Raw genomic sequence first — 19,145 nt, forward strand, 5'->3', positions numbered from 1 at the left:
AGAGAAGGATACTGTGATGTGAATCTTACTTTTCTGCCAGCTCAAGCTCTCAAGGCATTTTTTGGGTGCCTGCTTGGGACCCCTTGCACATTCCTGTGACAAGTGCAAAGCAAGCCAACTTGGCACTGAATTGAGGACCAGGGACACTGTGCAGATGTTTGCTGAAACCAGAAGTTTCCCCCTGGTTTTGCTTTCTCCTTCAGTGCATCTGACCATCAGTCTTTGCTTGCCAAGTTGTTTGACATGGGGTTTTTGGAATTCAAGGCTCTTAGATGTGAATGTTGTGAGTAGGGTGCTGACCCTTCAGGTGAAGCTGGAGGGTCACGCTGAAAATCTTGAGAGCCTGCAGAGCTGACTCTTGTGAAGGATGGTGCAGAACCTAGAACTGCTTATAAAGAGCAGCAGCAGCAGAAGGGAAAGGTCTTGTGACTTCTTGACAGTGTCTGGGGATTCTTGCTGAGCACTGATTCTTGCCCACTTGTCCAGCCACCTCTGTAACCTGTCAAGGATCTTTTTGGCTGATCCTTCTTCCTTTTTAAAGAGTGCCCAGATATTTGGGCACTGCTGGCTTAGTTAGCCAAAAATAAAGGTAGCAAGTGGTCTTGTTCATCTATTCCAGTAATTTAATTTGCAAGATATCTGTCCCTCCTCCTAGTGAGTTCTTGTGCAGATAGAAACCTACTTCTGGTTTCCTACTCATGCTGCCAGAAGCCAGAGGTTTTGCTATATGGTTTGGTGAATTCCTTTAGTCCCTTTTACTTAGAGAGTGCCTGGCCAACAAAGTACCTATACATCCACTATGAATGGCATGAGCATTGAGGAGTCAGCCAGGAGAGCCCTGTTCTGTCCTGCACCTGCAGAGTGACTTGGAAGTGCTGATGAGCTCAGGGCTGTGAGCAGAGGCTGGGCTTTTGTCCCTTTGCAGATACTTGGTGGGCACACCCGTGTGTGGTAGGTCAGGCAACAGCAATTTCAGCTTTGGTTGCTGAGACCAAACTGAGCTGGGCTAGGACATGAGAAAAGGCTGCCCAGTCACCTGGAGGGGCCTGCTTTGCTATGTAAAGTGGCAAAATAGTCCTGCTGTATCTGAGTTTCCATGCAAGCCATTTTGCATACTAAGGTGTAGGGATCTTAAGGCACATCTTACTGGAGAAGCTGCCCCTGTGTGCCAGGAGCAATTGCTCTTCATCTTCACGCCTTGTAGGTCAGAGAAGGAGAGCCTGCAAAGCAGCCTGCTGGAGGCTCAGCAGCACATATGGGAGCTGGAGATGGCCAGGAGCCGTGTGGAAGCCCAAGTGCACAGGGCCAGGCAGGCCAAGGAGGCGATACTGGGTGAGAGCCTGGTGCACTTTGTTTCTGCTGATGGCCCTGCCCAGTGCAGTGGCTGCGAAGGCAGCTCTGTGCGCAGGGCTTCTGAGCAGTGAAGCAGCTGAGGGCAGGTCCCTCCTTGCCTGAAACTGGAAGGGCTTAAGGCCAGCCAATTGCTCTGCTTGTGGAGTGTCTGACTGCTGCTGTGTGTCATGTTTGCAGAGGATGTGAGGGGCCTTCGTTGTGAGCTGCTGGCTGTAAGAGCTCTCAGCCAGCAGCAATGTGAAGACATGGCTGAACAGCTCCGCTGGGCACAAGAGCAGTGCTGCAAGGCTCTCAGACTCTGGCAGTCTGCCCAGGAAGAGGAAAAAACGAATCTCATGCAAGAACTGGTAAGAAACAAGAGGCCCCTGAAGATTTCAGGCAGGTTTGGTGGGCTGTCTCAGCAGAAGAGCAGCCTGAGTATGTGACATGGCCACAAGCATCTGCTGTAGGCCAGACGTTGCTGGGCCAGGCAGCAGGGGCCTTCAAGGGCTCATACTTGAAGGCCTGTGAAGAGCCAGAGGACAATGCTGGGACAGAATATGCATGCACAGGTTGAGGATGGGCATCAGCCAAGTTCCCTAGGAGGCTGGGTGGTCGCCACCCAAAGCATGGCAGCGAAGGGGCAGGATCTTGCCCACAGCCTTGTGCCATGCAGCAGGCGGCTGCTGACCTTGCTGCCAACTGCAGTCCCAGAAACTGGCTTCCTTGCTTTCAGTCCTCCCATGGTGGACAGATGTCTTTGGGCCTGAATCATATGCAAGAGGCCCCGTGTTGCTGGTATTTCAGCTGGTGGCCTGCCTTGTGACTGGATCATTGAGGCGCTGGCCTCATCCTCATCCTGCAGTCCATGTGCAGCTCTTCCTTGATGAAAGGGCAGGGGGAATGTTAGCACCAAGCCTCTGAGAACAGGCAGAAATGCTGAGGAGAGAGGGGCTAGAAAACAGGCAGCCATGAGAGCAGGGAAGGAAGGTGGCATCTCGTTCCTTCCACCTGCTGACACTCCCTCTACATTTTGGGTTAGAACAGCATTGCTGGAGGGCACAAAGTCATGACTCATGTGCACTTTCCAGGTGCGGGGGTTGTTGGAGGGATGAAGCTTCCATTTCTTTCTATGGGGAGCATTGCTTGGACTTCATCAGGAATTGTCTGTTCCCCTCATCAGGAGAGACAACTGGAAGAGCAGCATGTGGAGGCACGGAAGCAGCTGGAGGAACGGGCAAACTTCCTGGCAGAGGTACAGAGGGAGCAGGAGAAAAGGCTGCTTGAGATGAAGGGGGAAATTGCCCTCATGCAAGCTGAAGAAGAAAAGCTACCAAGCAGAGGCAGTCAAGAGGCAGAGAGTGTGGAAAGAGAGTTTGTGTGCTGTTTTGGACGCCTCTGGGCTCCTTATGGGCACTGCTTCCCTGGGCACTGTCTGTCTGGGTGGCATTGTGTCCTGGTTTAGGGCAAGTTTGGGAGATAACCCCCAAAGGGGCTTCTCTACAAAAGCAGATTCAATTGCCCCTCCCCCCTCTAACCTGTTCGGGAGAAAATATCTCCTTGGAGAAAAAGTGGAAAGAAACCTGTTTATTAAACAATAGAACCCAAACAATATTAAACAATAAAACTTCTCACTGCTCCAAAGAAAGCAAACTCAGAACAGTCCCCTCCCCGGGTTGCAGCTCGGCTCACTCAGTCTCTGATCAGTCTCTGGTGCTGGAAACGCCGTGGCCCAGGCCCGGCCAGGGGGCCACAGGTGGAGCTGCCGGTGCTCTTCTGGGTGTTCAGTCCAGAGCAGGCTTGAACAGGTCCAAGGAAAAAGGAAAAAAATCACAGTCCAGGGAACTTCTTTGCCTCAGCTAGCTAAAACTAACTAAAAGCAGAAAAAAAGGGGAAAAGGAGCTCTGTCCGGCTGTCTGTCCATCCGCAGACAACACAGTCCAGGAGCAGGAATGTGGAGGAGTGAGAGCAGTCTGAAAACAAACTGCGTGCTTCTTCCCTCCCCTCTTCACTGTCTGGAAGAGAGTCTTAAAGGTGTAAAACTTATTATTCGGTATAAACAGAACAAGACAATTGGGGATAAAAGCATCATATAGTCAACCCAGGACACAGCAGAGCTCTGAGACCTTTTCCCTGACAGGAAGCGACCCTTTCAGTGAACTTTGAACAGGTCCTGGCTTGGCTCTTTAGCTGGGCAAGAAATGATGGGATACTAAGCATGGGTGTGCATCTGCCCCTGCTGCCTCCACCCCCATTCCTGGCCATGGCATGGGGACCCTGGAGCAAGTTGGGCAGGCAGAGACCTTGCAGAGAGCAGCAGGGCAGGGAGCTCTGCTGAACTTCCTAAATGGCAGTGAGGCTGAGATGATGGATGTGTGGGAGCTGGAGAGCAGAGAGCATCCCGAGAGCTCAGCAGCAGCATCTGGGCTCCAAGGCTGCTGGGGAAATGTAGGAGGGAAGGGCAGCAGCAGCAGAAATGAGGGGCTTGAGACAAGCAGGTTTGGACATGCTGCAGAATGGCTTTGTGGGGATTTGGCTGGAGATCAGCACTGGCTGTGAGACACGTTAGGGGCAGGGAGAGAACAGTGATCTAAACCCACTGCCATGGCATCCAAAAGGCCAGGGGAGGCAGTGGCACCCCAGAACACCTTGATGTCAAACATGTGGATGCCAGCTGGGAATGTAGTTGCATTTCCAAGGAAGTGAGAAGGTGGGGAGAGCATGGAAATGTGGGACATGGTCTCTCCCTGTCCAGTTCCCTTTGCATTCCCAATCCTGTGCCAAGTTGCTGCATCAGTTTGATTTTTCCTACCAGGTCCCAGTTAAGAGCATTGATAAAATTCTTGAGGCATCAAAGGGGGCAAGTGTGGATGATTGATCTGAGCACTGTGTTCTACTCTTTCCAGACCTCCTTGCTGTATTGCACGGGCGGGGAAATGAAGAAGAGATCATTGGGAAAATCTTTGATTCCCCGTCTGCGCAAGGCAGGAATTCCCCCTGTGGGCAGTGCTGCTGGGTCTGTGCACAGCTCTCCCCAGATGGAATTGCAGGAGTCCCAGGAGATGAGGTAAGCCAAGGTGTCTGCTGCTCCAGTGTGCTGTTCACTTCACTCTTCCCATCTCCTGTGATAATTTGGCACAGTCTCCCATGTATTTAGGCAAACCCCTGAGTATTCCGCATTTTGCCCATCCAATGTCAAACCCAAGAGCAATGCCCCAAGAGCAGAGGTGGTGCTGGGGAAGAGGAGGCAGGGCTTCAAAGCATGTCAGGATGGGTCCCCTGCTGGACTTGGCTGTTACTTCAGCCAGAGCTTGCCCACTTCTGTGTGATTCCAGCAACTGAAAGCTTAAGGACAATGCATCATCTTTGCATCATCTTGGGTTTATGTGTTGCAATTCCTCCTTCATCACAGTGACCATGCCAAGAAGGTTTGCCTCTTTCATGGTATGCCCATTCCCTCCCTTCTCCTTCTAGCTCCTCATATGTTTTTTTGTCATCCATTTTCTCCAGGCCAAGACCCAGCAGCAGAAGCCAGGAGAAGACCCCAGAGCATGCAGGTATGTACAGGGCACGTCTGTCCTAAAATGACCATTGGGAATTTGACTCAGAGTTGACAATTGGAAAGGTTGCATTCTTTAAAAAAAGTCTTTAAATTAATTTCAATTCCTTGATGGTCTCAGTGGACTCTCCCAGAGCCCAGTCCCTGAGTGTGTTCTCTGGTGGTGCAGTGAAAATTCTTCCACTGTGAAGTGTTGAGTGGCAGGAGCTTGAGTGGTACCTGGGGATTCTGGAACTGCAGCGCAAAAAAGAAAACATTTCCGCTCCATGCTGCATATGCCTTTTATGTCCCTGCAGCTTTTCTTGTGTCAAAATTAGAGTAGAAAAAGAAGGCATTTAGCATGAAATGAGAAATGTTCCCGTTCCTTCCTCCTGCTTTTGAAAGAGAAAACCATTCCTTTGGGTATTTTCTGGTCTGAACCCTTTTAGATTTAAAGGAGATTCATGAATATTGGTTCTGCACTGGGTTATTCATGGTTTTGCTCTGGGAAGAATAGGGAAACCTCCTATGATGGAAAGTCCTTTTGAATTTTCCAGTGAAGGAGAAGGAGACTTCCAAATGGCTGCAGCCTAGGCAGGGTGTGAGTTTGTCATCCTCTGACAGCATAAGGCCAAAGCCACCTGTGGCAGGTTCCCAATGACAAATCTCTTCCCTGGCTGTCTGTGCCTGTGTCAGTGCTGCAGGCTGAGGCTGGGGAGGAGATGCCTCCTGCCTTGTTCCTGTCCCTGCCTTGCCTGATCCCTGACAAGTGGAATTGTGCCAGACAAAAGCAGTCTCTGGCACATCTATGTCCGGCAATGCTTTCAAGGTGTAGGGCTCATTGACACTGTTGTTGTTCCTTTGGCATCTATGGGCATGTAAAGATAGGAGAGATGAGACTTGGAGAAATGATTCAGAAAAAGGGATCAGATCCCCTGGTCCCTTTGCTCAGGGTTAGTTCTGCCAAATCCTGGGTATGGCCCTATTTGGAATGACTCCTTCATTGCTGGTATGCACCTGCAATACTGAATGCAGCACTAGACCAGTATTGCTCTGTAAGCAGGTGATATTTTTGCTCCCTCAGAGCAATATACCAGCTGAAAGTATCCAGTTTTAAAAGATGTGTTCGTCTTGTATTGCTTGGCTGCCTTTTTATTTTACCCTTTGTGAAATAATGTAAAAAATTAGTTCTCTTACTTCTAAGAGCTCTCTTGGAGGGCATTTCAGAATCACCTGCCCTCCACTCTTCCCATTCAGAAAAATTTAAATTGGCAGTATTAGCCAAGATAAGAAATGTGTTGTGGCAGATCATGTTTATGTTGTTGTTGGGTTTTATGTTGGTTGGTTGTTGTCTGCATGAAAGAACGCAGGGAGAAAAACCCATGGAGCAATGAAGCACAGCAAAAGTGGCAATTTCCAATTGAATGGCCAGTTTGTGCCCTGGAAATGCAGACTCCTTGAGTACTGGGGTCATGTAACCTGGATTGCAAAGCTTCTTCCAACATGAGGTGCCATTGTTCATGTGCCAGCACTTCCTCTGTTGTGAAGAGAAAGAAAAGCAATGAAGCAATAAAACCCAACCTGGAACTGAGTGGGAGTTACTGAAACAAAGGCCATGAACTCTAGCTTTGGAAAGCAATTACTTCTGGGTTGTAATTGTCAAATTCTGTTGACCACTGTGGGTTGGCCACAGTTTAGAAGGAAAGGGATTTCAAAGTAGTGGATGGGTAATGAACAACACATAAGCAAAGTTGAAGAAGCTTTCTCTCCTGGTTTGCCAGCTCCATACATTTCAAAGGAATTCTAGTGATGGTAGTTGCATGAAAAGAAAAAGCAGAGAGATCTTCTGAATAATGAAAACACCTCTTGGATGCCTCACCCATTAGATGGATTGATTGTAAAGGTGGGAGTTCACCGAACTCACTTGTTCCCTTGTGAGCGTGGCTCAGCCTCACACAGAGGTGAGGTGGGAGCTGGGCCGCTCTCTGTTGGGAGGAAGGGTCTTGTGGCAGCCCAGAGAGTGCACATTGGCAGGGAACAGCTGTGCCCTGCATGTGCCCCTGCAATGAGCTGTGCTGCTGGCAGTGCCCCGTGGAGCTGTAGGGCTGCTCAGCTGTGGGGCAGGGAGAGCAGCAGCAGGGTGCATGTGCAGCTGAGCCATGGCTGGAGAGCACAGGGCTCTGGGCTCCCTGCTGTCCCAGGGCAGCCCAGAGGCCAGGCTGTTCCTGTGGCAGCTCTATGGAAGTGCTGCAGGGTTTTCCCTCTGGTCTGCTTCAAGCTGCTGGTGGCAGTAGCATGTTTCCCTGTGCAGCTATTTAGAAATTTCCAAGGAATCTGTCCCATGAAATACGGAGCTTCAGATGCTTTAGGTTGGCACTGAGGGCTCTGTCACATTTTTTGTCTCCACGTTGCAGCTCTGACTGGCTACCCTTCTGCCACGAATCTTCCTGACACACGTCCTGCTTCACTGCTTCCCTTGAAGCCTTTGCCTCCCATTCAAGAGAGCTCATCCATCAATCTGAGCAAGATGTATGATGGGGAGGAAGGGAAAAGGAAAAGTAGCACTGACAATGAAGATGTCAGAAGAAACAACGCGGAGCAGAGTTCAGAGGGAAAAGGACATAAGGTAAGGAGACCAAGCTAAGTCCTGGATGGTAGATTTTCATTTTATGTGCTGTAGGCAGAGCATGGAGGCCTTTTCCTGTGCTGTGAGCCTAGGGAAGCAGCTGAGCCAAGCAAGCGCTCAGCTGGATGCTGCGCTTCAGGCTGTCTTTGCAATGGGTGTGTAGGGCAGACTTCATGTCCTCAGCATGTATCAATAGCAGGAGAGGTCTTTGAATGGTTTCTGGGCTGTGTTGTGGTTCCTCTTTTGTCTTATGGCTGAGAAAACACCAACAAGCAGTCAAAGCAGCTAAAGCTGTGCAATCTGGGAAAGCAATCCTTCCCCACTGAGTAATCTACAGGTATCTATGATGCACCTGTATGTTTTGTTGATGTTTTCTGTCAGCTGTGTCTGCTTTGGATGGAAAAAGATGATTGCTGGAACCTGCAAAGTCAGGCTGTCTCAGCTTGTGAGTGGTTCAGCCATCCCCCCTGCACAGCAATCTCTGATGCTATTTCCAGAGTTCATCAGATTCTGGGCAGCTGTGTGCTCTGGCATGGCTTTGTCCATAGGGAAAGGGATGGCCTGTGGCCATCGGGAAAGCAGCCCGGATCCCAGGCACACGATTTTCTTTGCACCAGGGCCAGGACGTGCAGTTGTTTTGGGTTTGCTGTGGGGTGCAGGAGGAGACAGATGAACAACAGTTTTGATTGACAGAATGTCCAATCAAAGGCTTGGGCACTTGATTTCAGCCTTGCAGAGAAAGGGCTCAGTGTATACAGGAACTGACCCTTTCAGTGAACTTTGAACAGGTCCTGGCTTGGCTCTTTAGCAGGGCCAGAAATGATGGGATACTAAGCATGGGTGTGCATCTGCCCCTGCTGCCTCCACCCCCATTCCTGGCCATGACATGGGGGCCCTGGAGCAAGTTGGGCAGGCAGAGACCTTGCAGAGAGCAGCAGGGCAGGGAGCTCTGCTGAACTTCCTGAATGGCAGTGAGGCTGAGATGATGGATGTGTGGGGATGCTGGAGAGCAGAGAGCATCCCGAGAGCTCAGCAGCAGCATCTGGGCTCCAAGGCTGCTGGGGAAATGTAGGAGGGAAGGGCAGCAGCAGCAGAAATGAGGGGCTTGAGACAAGCAGGTTTGGACATGCTGCAGAATGGCTTTGTGGAGACTTGGCTGGAGATCAGCACTGGCTGTGAGACACGTTAGGGGCAGGGAGAGAAGAGTGATCTAAACCCACTGCCATGGCAACCAAAAGGCCAGGGGAGACAGTGGCACCTCAGAACACCTTGATGTCAAACGTGTGGATGTCAGCTGGGAATGCAGCCACACTTGCAAAGAAATGAGCATGAGGGGAGAGGTGTCAAATATGTGACATGGTCTCTCCCTGTCCAGTTCCCTTTGCATTCCCCATCCTGTGCCAAGCTGCTGCATCAGTTTGTCTTGTTTATTACTGCCAGGTGCCAGTTGAGGACATGTGTAAATGTCTTGAGGCAGAGTGGAGGCAAGTGTGGATGATTGATCCGAGCACTGTGTTCTACTCTTTCCAGACATCCTTGCCTTCTCCTGTTGGTAAAGAAATGAAGAAGAAATCATTGGGAAAATCTTTGATCCCCCGTCTGCGCAAGGCAGGAATTCCCCGTGTTGGCAGTGCAGCTGGGTCTGTGCACAGCTCTCCCCAGATGGAATTGCAGGAGTCCCAGGAGATGAGGTAAGCCAAGGTGTCTGCTGCTCCAGTGTGCTGTTCACTTCACTCTTCCCATCTCCTGTGGTGATTTTGCACACTCAGCTGTCCCATGTATTTAGGCAAACTTTTTTGCATTCCACATTTTGCCCATCTATGGTGATCCAGCGGAATGTCAAACCCAAGAGCAATGCCCCAAGAGCAGAGGTGGTGCTGGGGAAGAGGAGGCAGGGCTTCAAATCATGTCAGGATGAGTCCCCAGCTGGACGTGGCTGTTATTTCAGCCAGAGCTTGGCCAGCTCTGTGTGATTCCAGCAACTGAAAGCTTAAGGACAATGAATCATCTTTGGGATTATGTTTTGCAATTCCTCCTTCATCACAGGGACCATGCTTAGAAGGTTTGCCTCCTTGCATGGTATGCCCATTCCCTCCCTTCTCTTTCTAGCTCCTCATATGTTCCTTTGTCTTCCATTTTCTCCAGGCCAAGACCCAGCAACAGAAGCCAAGAGAAGACCCCAGAGCATGCAGGTAGGCACAGGGCTCCAGTGTACTTTTCACCTCACTCTTCCCATCTCCTGTGGTGGTTTGGCACAGTCATCTGTCCCACGTATTTAGGCAAACTTTTTTGTATTCCACATTTTGTCCGAAAGTGGCCTTTCTAGTCTTCACACTGAGTTGACATTTGGAAATCTTGGTTAAAACCCATTCATTTAAAGGTATCTTTAAAGGTATTTCAATTTCCTAATGGGCTCAGTGGACTGTCCCAGAGCCCAGTCCCTGGGAGTGTTCTCTGGTGGAGCAGTGAAAACTCCTGCAGTGTTAATTGTTGATTGACAGGAGCTGAAGGGGTACCTGGGGCTCCTGGATGTGCTGTGCAGGAAGAGGAAACATTCCTCTCCTTCTTGGTCATGCCTTTTATCTCCCTGCAGCCTTTCTAGTTCCAAACTCAGAATGGAAAAATAAGCCAATTAGCATGAAATGAGAAATGTTCCCACTCCTTCCGACTGCCCTTGAAGGAGAAAACCATTCCTTGGGGTAGTTTCTGATGTGAATCCCTTGAGATTTGAAGGAGATTCGTGTATATTGCCTGGTTTTGCACTGGGAGGAATAGGGATACCTCCTATGATGGAAAGTCCTTTTGAATTTTCCAGTGAAGGAGAAGGAGACTTCCAAATGGCTGCAGCCTAGGCAGGGTGTGAGTTTGTCATCCTCTGACAGCACAAGCCCAAAGCCACCTATGGCAGGTTCCCAATGACAAATCTCTTCTGTGACTGTCTGTGCCTGTGTCAGTGCTGCAGGCTGAGGCTGGGGAGGAGATGCCTCCTGCCTTGTCCCTGTCCCTGCCTTGCCTGATCCCTGACAAGTGGAATTGTGCCAGACAAAATGCAGTCTCTGGTGCATCTGGGTCATGCACTGCTTTCAATGTCTAAGCCTCAATGACACTGTTGTTGTTCCTTTGGCATCTCTGGTTGTGTAATGATAGGAGAGATGAGACTTGGAGAAGTAATTCTGCTGATGCAGAAAAGGGATCAGATCACCTGGTCCCTTTGCTCAGGGTTTGTTCTGCCAAATGCTGGGTATGGCCCCTTTGGAATGACTCCTTCATTGCTGGAATGCATCTGCATTGCTGAATGCAGCACTAGACCAGTATTGCTCCATAAGCAGGGGGATAGTTTTTCTGGATTAATTCTGGATTGGAAATTACTTAAGTCGTTGAATGATTCCTGTCTCTCTTTTGTTACTGACCAGAGCATTGTTCAGGCTGAAAGGCCTCAGTTTTAAGAGAAGTGTTCGTTTTGTATTGCTTGGCTGCCTTTTTATTTTACCCTTTGTGAAACAATGTAAAAAATTAGTTCTCTTACTTCTAAGAGCTCTCTTGGAGGGCATTTCAGAATCACCTGCCCTCCACTCTTCCCATTCAGAAAAATTTGAATTGATAGTATTAGCCAAGATCAGAAATGTTTTGAGGCAGATCATGTTTATGTAGGTTTTGGGTTTTATAATGGTAGTTTGTTGACTGCATGAAAGAAATCAGGAAGAAAAACCCATGGAGCAATGAAGCACAGCAAAAGTGGCAATTTCCAATTGAATGGCCAGTTTGTGCCCTGGAAATGCAGACTCCTTGAGTACTGGGGTCATGTAACCTGGATTGCAAAGCTTCTTCCAACATGAGGTGCCATTGTTCATGTGCCAGCACTTCCTCTGTTGTGAAGAGAAAGAAAAGCAATGAAGCAATAAAACCCAACCTGGAACTGAGTGGGAGTTACTGAAACAAAGGCCATGAACACTAACTTGGAAAGCAATTACTTCTGAGTTGTAATTGTCAGATTCTGTTGACCACTGTGGGTTGCCCACAGTTTAGAAGGAAAGGGATTTCAAAGTAGTGGATGGGTAATGAACAACACATAAGCAAAGTTGTAGAAGCTTTCTCTCCTGGTTTGCCAGCTCCATACATTTCAATGGAATTCTAGTGATGGTAGTTGCATGAAAAGAAAAAGCAGAGAGATCTTCTGAATAATAAAAACAATCCTTGGATGCCTCACCCATTAGATGGATTGATTGTAAAAATGGGAGTTCACCGAACTCACTTGTTCACTTGTGAGCGTGGCTCAGCCTCACACAGAGGTGAGGTGGGAGCTGGGCCGCTCTCTGTTGGGAGGAAGGGTCTTGTGGCAGCCCAGAGAGGCTGTGCACATTGGCAGGGAACAGCTGTGCCCTGCATGTGCCCCTGCAATGAGCTGTGCTGCTGGCAGTGCCCCGTGGAGCTGTAGAGCTGCTCAGCTGTGGGGCAGGGAGAGCAGCAGCAGGGTACATGTGCAGCTGAGCCACTGCTGGAGAGCACAGGGCTCTGGGCTCCCTGCTGTCCCAGGGCAGCCCAGAGGCCAGGCTGTTCCTGTGGCAGCTCTGTGGAAGTGGGGCAGGGTTTTCCCTCTGGTCTTCTTCAAGCTGCTGGTGGCAGGAGCATGTTTCCCTGTGCAGCTATTTAGAAGCTTCCAAGGAATCTGTCCCATGAAATACGAAGCTTCAGATGCTTCATCTTTGCACTGAGGGCTCTGTTACATTTTGTGTCTCCACTTTGCAGATCTGACTGGCTACACTCCTGCCACGAATCTTCCTGACACACGTCCTGCTTCACTGCTTCCCTTGAAGCCCTTGCCTCCCATCCAAGAGAGCTCTTCCATCAAGCTGAGCAAGATATATGATGGGGAGGAACAGAAAGGGAAAAGTAGCACTGACAACGAAGATATCAGAAGAAACAACGCGGAGCAGAGTTCAGAGGGAAAAGGACATAAGGTAAGGAGACCAAGCTAAGTCCTGGATGGTAGATTTTCATTTTATGTGCTGTAGGCAGAGCATGGAGGCCTTTTCCTGTGCTGTGAGCCCAGGGAAGCAGCTGAGCTAAGGAAGAGCTCAGCTGGACACTGCGCTTCAGGCTGTCTTTGCCATGGGTGTGTAGGGCAGACTTCATGTCCTCAGCATGTATCAATAGCAGGAGAGGTCTTTGAATGGTTTCTGGGCTGTGTTGTGGTTCCTCGTCTGTCTTATGGCTGAGAAAACACCAACAAGCAGTCAGAGCAGCTAAAGCTGTGCAATCTGGGAAAGCAATCCTTCCCCATTGAGTAATCTACAGGTATCTATGATGCACCTGTATGTTTTGCTGATGTTTTCTGTCAGCTGTGTCTGCTTTGGATGGAAAAAGATGATTGCTGGAACCTGCAAAGTCAGGTTGTCTGAGCTTGTGAGTGGTACAGCCATGCCCCCTGCACAGCAATCTCTGATGCTATTTCCAGAGTTCATCAGATTCTGGGCAGCTGTGTGCTCTGGCATGGCTTTGTCCATAGGGAAGGGATGGCAGGTGGCCATCGGGAAAGCAGCCCAGATCCCAGGCACACGATTTTCTTTGCACCAGGGCCAGGACGTGCAGTTGTTTTGGGTTTGCTGTGGGGTGCAGGAGGAGACAGATGAACAACAGTTTTGATTGATAGAATGTCCAATCAAAGGCTTGGGCACTTGATTTCAGCCTTGCAGAGAAAGGGCTCAGTGTATACAGGAACTGACCCTTTCAGTGAACTTTGAACAGGTCCTGATTTGGCTCTCTAGTGGGGCCAGAAATGATGGGATACTAAGCATGGGTGTGCATCTGCCCCTGCTGCCTCCTCCCCCATTCCTGGCCATGACATGGGGGCCCTGGAGCAAGTTGGGCAGGCAGAGACCTTGCAGAGAGCAGCAGGGCAGGGAGCTCTGCTGAACTTCCTAAATGGCAGTGAGGCTGAGATGATGGATGTGTGGGGATGCTGGAGAGCAGAGAGCATCCCGAGAGCTCAGCAGCAGCATCTGGGCTGCAAGGCTGCTGGGGAAGTGTAGGAGGGAAGGGCAGCAGCAGCAGAAATGAGGGGCTTGAGACAAGCAGGTTTGGACATGCTGCAGAATGGCTTTGTGAGGATTTGGCTAGAGATCAGTACTGGCTGTGAGACACGTTAGGGGCAGGGAGAGAACAGTGATCTAAACCCACTGCCATGGCATCCAAAAGGCCAGGGGAGGCAGTGGCACCCCAGAACACCTTGATGTCAAACATGTGGATGCCAGCTGGGAATGTAGTCGCATTTCCAGGGAAGTGAGAAGGTGGGGAGAGCTCAGAAATGTGGGACATGGTCTCTCCCAGTTCCCTTTGCATTCCCCATCCACAGCCAAGCTGCTGCATCAGTTTGACTTTTCCTACCGGGTCCCAGTTAAGAGCATTGATAAAATTCTTGAGGCATCAAAGGGGGCAAGTGTGGATGACTGATCTGAGCACTGAGTTCTACTCTTTCCAGACCTCCTTGCTGTGCTCCACTGGCGGGGAAATCAAGAAGAGACAATTGGGAAAATCTTTAATCCCCCGTCTACGCAAGGCAGGAATTCCCCCTGTGGGCAGTGCTGCTGGGTCTGTGCACAGCTCTCCCCAGATGGAATTGCAGGAGTCCCAGGAGATGAGGTAAGCCAAGGTGTCTGCTGCTCTTCACCTCACTCTTCCCATCTCCTGTGGTGATTTTGCACAGTCTCCCATGTATTTAGGCAAACCTCTGAATATTCCGCATTTTGCCCATCCAATGTCAAACCCAAGAGCAATGCCCCAAGAGCAGAGGTGGTGCTGGGGAAGAGGAGGCAGGGCTTCAAAGCATGTCAGGATGGGTCCCCTGCTGGACTTGGCTGTTACTTCAGCCAGAGCTTGGCCAGTTCTGTGTGATTCCAGCAACTGAAAGCTTAAGGACAATAAATCATATTTGGGTTTATGTGTTACAATTCCTCCTTCGTCACAGTGACCATGCTAAGAAGGTTTGCCTCCTTGCATGGTACACCCATTCTCTCCCTTCTCCTTCTAGCTCCTCATGTTTTTTTGTCCTCCATTTTCTCCAGGCCAAGACCCAGCAGCAGCAGCCAGGAGAAGACCCCGGAGCATGCAGGTATGTACAGGGCACGTCTGTCCTAAAATGATCATTGGGATCTTGACACAGAGGTGACACTTGGAAAGCTTTGATAAAACACATTCATTTAAAGATATCTTTATATTAATTTCATTTTCTTGATGGGCTCAGTGGACTCTCCCAGAGCCCAATGACTGGGAGTGTTCTCTGGCGGTGCAGTGAAAATTCCTCCAATGTGAAATGCTGAGTGGCAGGAGCTGGAGGGATACCTTGGCTCCTGGATGTGCTGTGCAGGAAGAGGAAACATTCCTCTCCTTCTTGCACATGCCTTTTATCTCCCTGCAGTCTTTCTTGTGTCAAAATTAGAGTAGAAAATGAAAGAATTTAGTATGAAATGAGAAATGTTTCCACTCCTTCCTCCTACTTTTGAAGGAGTAAACCATTCCTTGAGGTAGTTTCTGGTCTGAACCCTTTGAGATTTGATGGAGATTCATGGATTTTTGGTCTGCACTTGGGTATTCCTTGTTTTGCACTGTAAGGAATAGGCATACCTCCTATGATGGAACGTCCTTTTGAATTTTCCAGTGAAGGAGAAGGAGACTTCCAAATGGCTGCAGCCTAGGCAGGGTGTGAGTTTGTCATCCTCTGACAGCACAAGCCCAAAGCCACCTATGGCAGGTTCCCAATGACAAATCTCTTCCGCGACTGTCTCTGCCTGTGTCAGTGCTGCAGGCTGAGGCTGGGAGAGGAGATGCCTCCTGCCTTGTTCCTGTCCCTGCCTTGCCTGATCCCTGACAAGTGGAATTATGCCAGACAAAATGCAGTCTCTGGCACCTCTGGGTCATCCACTGCTTTCAAGGTGTAGGGCTCAATGACACTGTTGTAGTTCCTTTGGCATCTCTGGTTGTGTAATGATAGGAGAGATGAGACTTGGAGAAGTAATTCTGCTGATGCAGAAAAAGGGATCAGATCACTTGGTCCCTTTGCTCAGGGTTTGTTCTGCCACATCCTGAATATGGCACCCTTGGAATAACTCCTTGTGTGTATGCAACTGCAATGCTTACTGCAGCTAGGGAGTAGTAGTCCTCAGTAAGTAAATGACATTTTTTATGGATTAATTCTGGACTATAAATCACTTCTGTCATTCATCCTTTCTGGTCTTTCTTTTGTTATTGACCCAATCATTTAGCAGGGTGATAGAATCCAGTTTTAAGACAGGTATACCTCTCATAGTGCTTGACTGCTACATGATTTTATCCTCTGTGAAACCATGTGAAGAATTTGTTCTCCTAGTTCTACCAGCTCTGTTGGGGAGTGTTTCAGAATGACCAGCCATCAGCTATTTCTATTAAGGACATTTTGAATTGTCAATATCAGCCAAGATCAAATTTATTTTGAGATAGGTCATGTTTATTTGGGTTTGGATGTCTCTGCTGAAAAGAAAGCAGAGAATAAACCCCTGGAATGAGGAAGGAGAGCAAAAGTGGAACTTTTGGATGAGCACTTTGTTCCCTGCAAATACAGGATTGCAGAATACTGGGCACATCTAATGAGGAAAGCAAAGCTTCTTTTGCTTCCAACACGTGGTGCCAGAGATTTACAGGAACCTTTGCTTCCATTCCCAGGCCTCTCACTGAGTCAGGCCAAGGAGACAGATCATCCCAGCAGTCCCGGTCTTAGGAGTGACAAAGAGCGGAGGGACAGCTTTGGAAAGGTAAGGGATAAGAACAGGGATGAGCAGACTTCCTTTCCAGTGGCTGTTTAGTGCTTGGCCCAAAATGCCACTGAAAATCATAATCTTCCACTCCTTGGGGGATGGGGATTCTCTTGGGAATGTATTTGACAGCTACAGAGCAATTGCTTGGCTATTTCCAGTAGTGCCAAGGTGACTGGTTTGGAGATGGTGCTAAGGTCACGCCAGAAGCATTCTTTATGTGCAAAGGCTGGTTTAGAGAAGTTCTGAATGGCAGATCATGCTAGACATCAGTGAATGTGGGAGAAGTGCATCCTTGGATGCAGAGAAGCAAAGACTCTAATATTGAGTGTAAGCAAGGCTGCAAACTAAAATGGGAGAGTTTGCTTTTTCCTGGTTACCTTTGTGGCTGTATCTCACAGCCCTCTCATTCTCAAGTTTTCTGCTCATTAACATCTGCATTTGTGCAACTTGTTTTCACAAGACTCCTCCTTTTGGTCTGCTGGCCTCAGAGACCAAGTCCTTCAGAGCTGAGTCCTTCAGAAGCCAGGAAGTGAGAAACAGCTGCAATTCCTGGCCATGAGTGTTAAGCAACAGCCATTCCCCCTCCTTGCTGGGTATTGCACATGGTTTTCATTCTTCTGCCATGGCCTGTAGGAACTGCACTGCCTGCTCACTGTCGTGTGAGCTCTTCATCTGTCTTGGAGCACTCCTATGACTTTCATGCTTCAAGCAGGGCTTCCTGACATAGGTTGCAGTTGCAGCAGTGTGAGGTTGTGGCAGTGAAGTGTTCCACCTCACTGTGTGTAATTGCCAAGGTGAGCATGGGAGACATTCCTCTGAAACTATTGGAATGGATATGGAGATGCATGGAAGACTATGGCACTCTGTGCACTCTGTGCTCCTGATGAGATGTTGTGTCTGCTTGGTGTGTCTCTGCTTACAGTCTGTGATGTGTTTCCATTGCACCTAGACCCACGCTGAATTGTGCAGATTGGCTAAAGAGAACTTAGAGCTGAAGAAAATGGAGATTTTGATGGAAGAGATGAAGAGGAGACAAAATGAAAAATCCTTGCAGCTTCCTCCAGAGACATTTGAGCCTGGGGATGCAGCTGAAGCAAGTAAGTGGTGGCTACACTTGTAGTGGTCCTTTTTGACCACTTGCTTGCCCTTTGCACAATGTTGCAATCAGACTGAGGGGGCTGTTCTGCTTGCATCTGAGTAAGAAGCTTGCATTAGGATTTAATTCTGTTTCCCAAAGAAAAAGACAGAGACATGAAGTGTCTTGCCCATGGCCTCATTGAGTCAGTAACAGAATATTAGCTTCCCACCTCCACTTGTAAAGTCTTTCAGAGTAGAAAATTCTGTCTTGCAAAGTACACCGGGGCTTCAGACTCTCTCCTGGAGAGCAGCCTCCAGGGAAGGTGAAGCCAAAAGGATGCTTTTCAACCAGGCTGCAACCTGGAAGGAACTAAATTCCATTCCTTCTGATGAAAACACCAGAGATCCTTCTCCTGCCGTTCCCTGCTGAGGAGCTGGCGCTGTAGAGCTGTGCTGAAGCCCCAGGCAGTGCTTCTGCTGTAGCCCCAGGAGCAAGCAGCGTTCCCAACGGAATCCTGGCTGAGGGGCTCAGCCTCAGGGCCGTGAGCGCTGCCCGAGGGCGGCAGCGGGGCCCTCAGGGGCAGCACTCAGCCCGAGGGCATCACACCAGGCTATCTGCACTTTGGTAACTTCCCTGCCTGCCTCTGGAACAGGAGAACAAAAGCAAAGCAATACTGGGTTTTCCTTGTTTCTTGGGAGAAGCGTCACTGCAGTTTGCTTTTAAACTAGAAGAGGGCAGTTTTACATTAGATATTAAGGAGAATTTTTTTTTAAATGAAGGGGCTGAAAAGCTGGCAGTATTTGCCAAGGGAAGCAGTTGTTGGTCTATCCTTGAAGGTGTTCAGGGCCAGTTTACGTAGGGCTCTGAGAAACCTGATCTAGACGATGGCCCTGCTCACAGGGGTTGGATAGATGGTGGTTAAAGGTGCCTTCCAGCCCAAACTCCTCTGGGATTCTGTGATCACTGTCCCATGTTAGTGTGCCATTGTTATACTTGAAGTTCTTTGGGACAACAAAGTGATGTTACCCAGCTCTAGCAACTTCTCTGTCCTTTTCCATCATCACCCCGTCCAGCACTCTCCACTTACAAGCTCCTCTTTGGTGCCTGCAGGCTTCAGCCTACCACCTATCAATGGCACAGCTCCCAGTGTACAGAGAAAAGACCCTGGTAGCGCCATGAAGAAAACGGTCGTGAGAAAGCAGGACACGGTGCCCTTACAGCCCAGTACGCCCACCCTCCCTGGAGATGGCAGCTTCCCATGCAGCTCCTCAGGTAAGCCTGCTCCGTGGCAGCATTTTCCTGCAGGGGTTTGTCCTTGCAAAAGGAGCACGAACTGCCTCCTGCCTCAGCCAGCACATCTGGGATCTTGGGTCCATAGTCTGTAATGAGAATGAACAGCAAATCTACTTTGGAATTACTGCAGCTTGGTAGTCTAGAATATTTGCAGTCAATGGAAACAGAGGCACTGTCAGGTGTGAAGGGTCAGGTGTGGCTGTTCCCTGGTTGTTGCTCCCTGGGGATTGAGCTGGGCCCAGCAGGGTTGGGTTCTTCAGGCTTGGCTTGGTGCTGTCACGAGGCAGCTGCAGGTCTCTCCTCAGGGATTTGCCGAGAGCCCCTGTCCTCAGGGCTGTGGAAATCAGGGTGCTGAGACAAGAGGGGCATCTGAGGGGTTCCCTCCTGGGCTGGCCAGTCCTGCTGTTGGCACTGCCTGGCAGGGAGTGGGAGCTCTGCGGCCTCAGGAACCTGCCGCTGGCTGTGGCACCTGTGGCACTCGGAGCTGGGGCT

The 19,145-nt window shown here is 49.5% G+C and overlaps 1 protein-coding gene across 5 annotated transcripts; it reads left to right on the forward strand.

Moving 5' to 3' along the window:
• Positions 1-967: 967 nt before the first annotated feature.
• On the forward strand, positions 968-18,760 carry LOC135293243 (uncharacterized). Of its 5 annotated transcripts, XM_064407239.1 has the most exons (14): positions 973-1,332; positions 1,531-1,700; positions 2,516-2,587; positions 4,239-4,399; positions 4,843-4,889; positions 7,285-7,496; positions 9,027-9,187; positions 9,642-9,688; positions 12,243-12,454; positions 13,975-14,135; positions 14,558-14,604; positions 16,191-16,279; positions 17,232-17,379; positions 18,471-18,760. In XM_064407239.1, exons 1-14 carry the CDS (start codon positions 1,014-1,016, stop codon positions 18,743-18,745), a joined length of 2,121 nt encoding a protein of 706 aa, XP_064263309.1. In that variant the 5' UTR covers positions 973-1,013; the 3' UTR covers positions 18,746-18,760. The 5 variants fall into 5 exon arrangements, with proteins under 5 accessions (XP_064263313.1, XP_064263312.1, XP_064263309.1 ...); XM_064407243.1 differs by lacking the exons at positions 9,027-9,187; positions 9,642-9,688; positions 12,243-12,454 and having other exon boundaries at positions 968-1,332; XM_064407242.1 differs by lacking the exons at positions 12,243-12,454; positions 13,975-14,135; positions 14,558-14,604 and having other exon boundaries at positions 971-1,332.
• Positions 18,761-19,145: the final 385 nt, after the last annotated feature.

The sequence above is a fragment of the Passer domesticus genome, unplaced genomic scaffold (assembly GCF_036417665.1).
Source record: "Passer domesticus isolate bPasDom1 unplaced genomic scaffold, bPasDom1.hap1 HAP1_SCAFFOLD_93, whole genome shotgun sequence".
NCBI lineage: Eukaryota > Metazoa > Chordata > Aves > Passeriformes > Passeridae > Passer > Passer domesticus.

What these genes read in the sequence shown, in the direction of transcription:
- LOC135293243 (XM_064407239.1), top strand. Translation starts at nt 1,014, where the DNA reads ATGAGAAAAGGCTGCCCAGTCACCTGGAGGGGCCTGCTTTGCTATGTA. An exon ending in CAGAGGGAAAAGGACATAAG is followed by an intron (nt 7,497 to 9,026) that starts GTAAGGAGACCA and finishes TACTCTTTCCAG; the next exon opens with ACATCCTTGCCTTCTCCTGT. An exon ending in GAAGACCCCGGAGCATGCAG is followed by an intron (nt 14,605 to 16,190) that starts GTATGTACAGGG and finishes TTCCATTCCCAG; the next exon opens with GCCTCTCACTGAGTCAGGCC.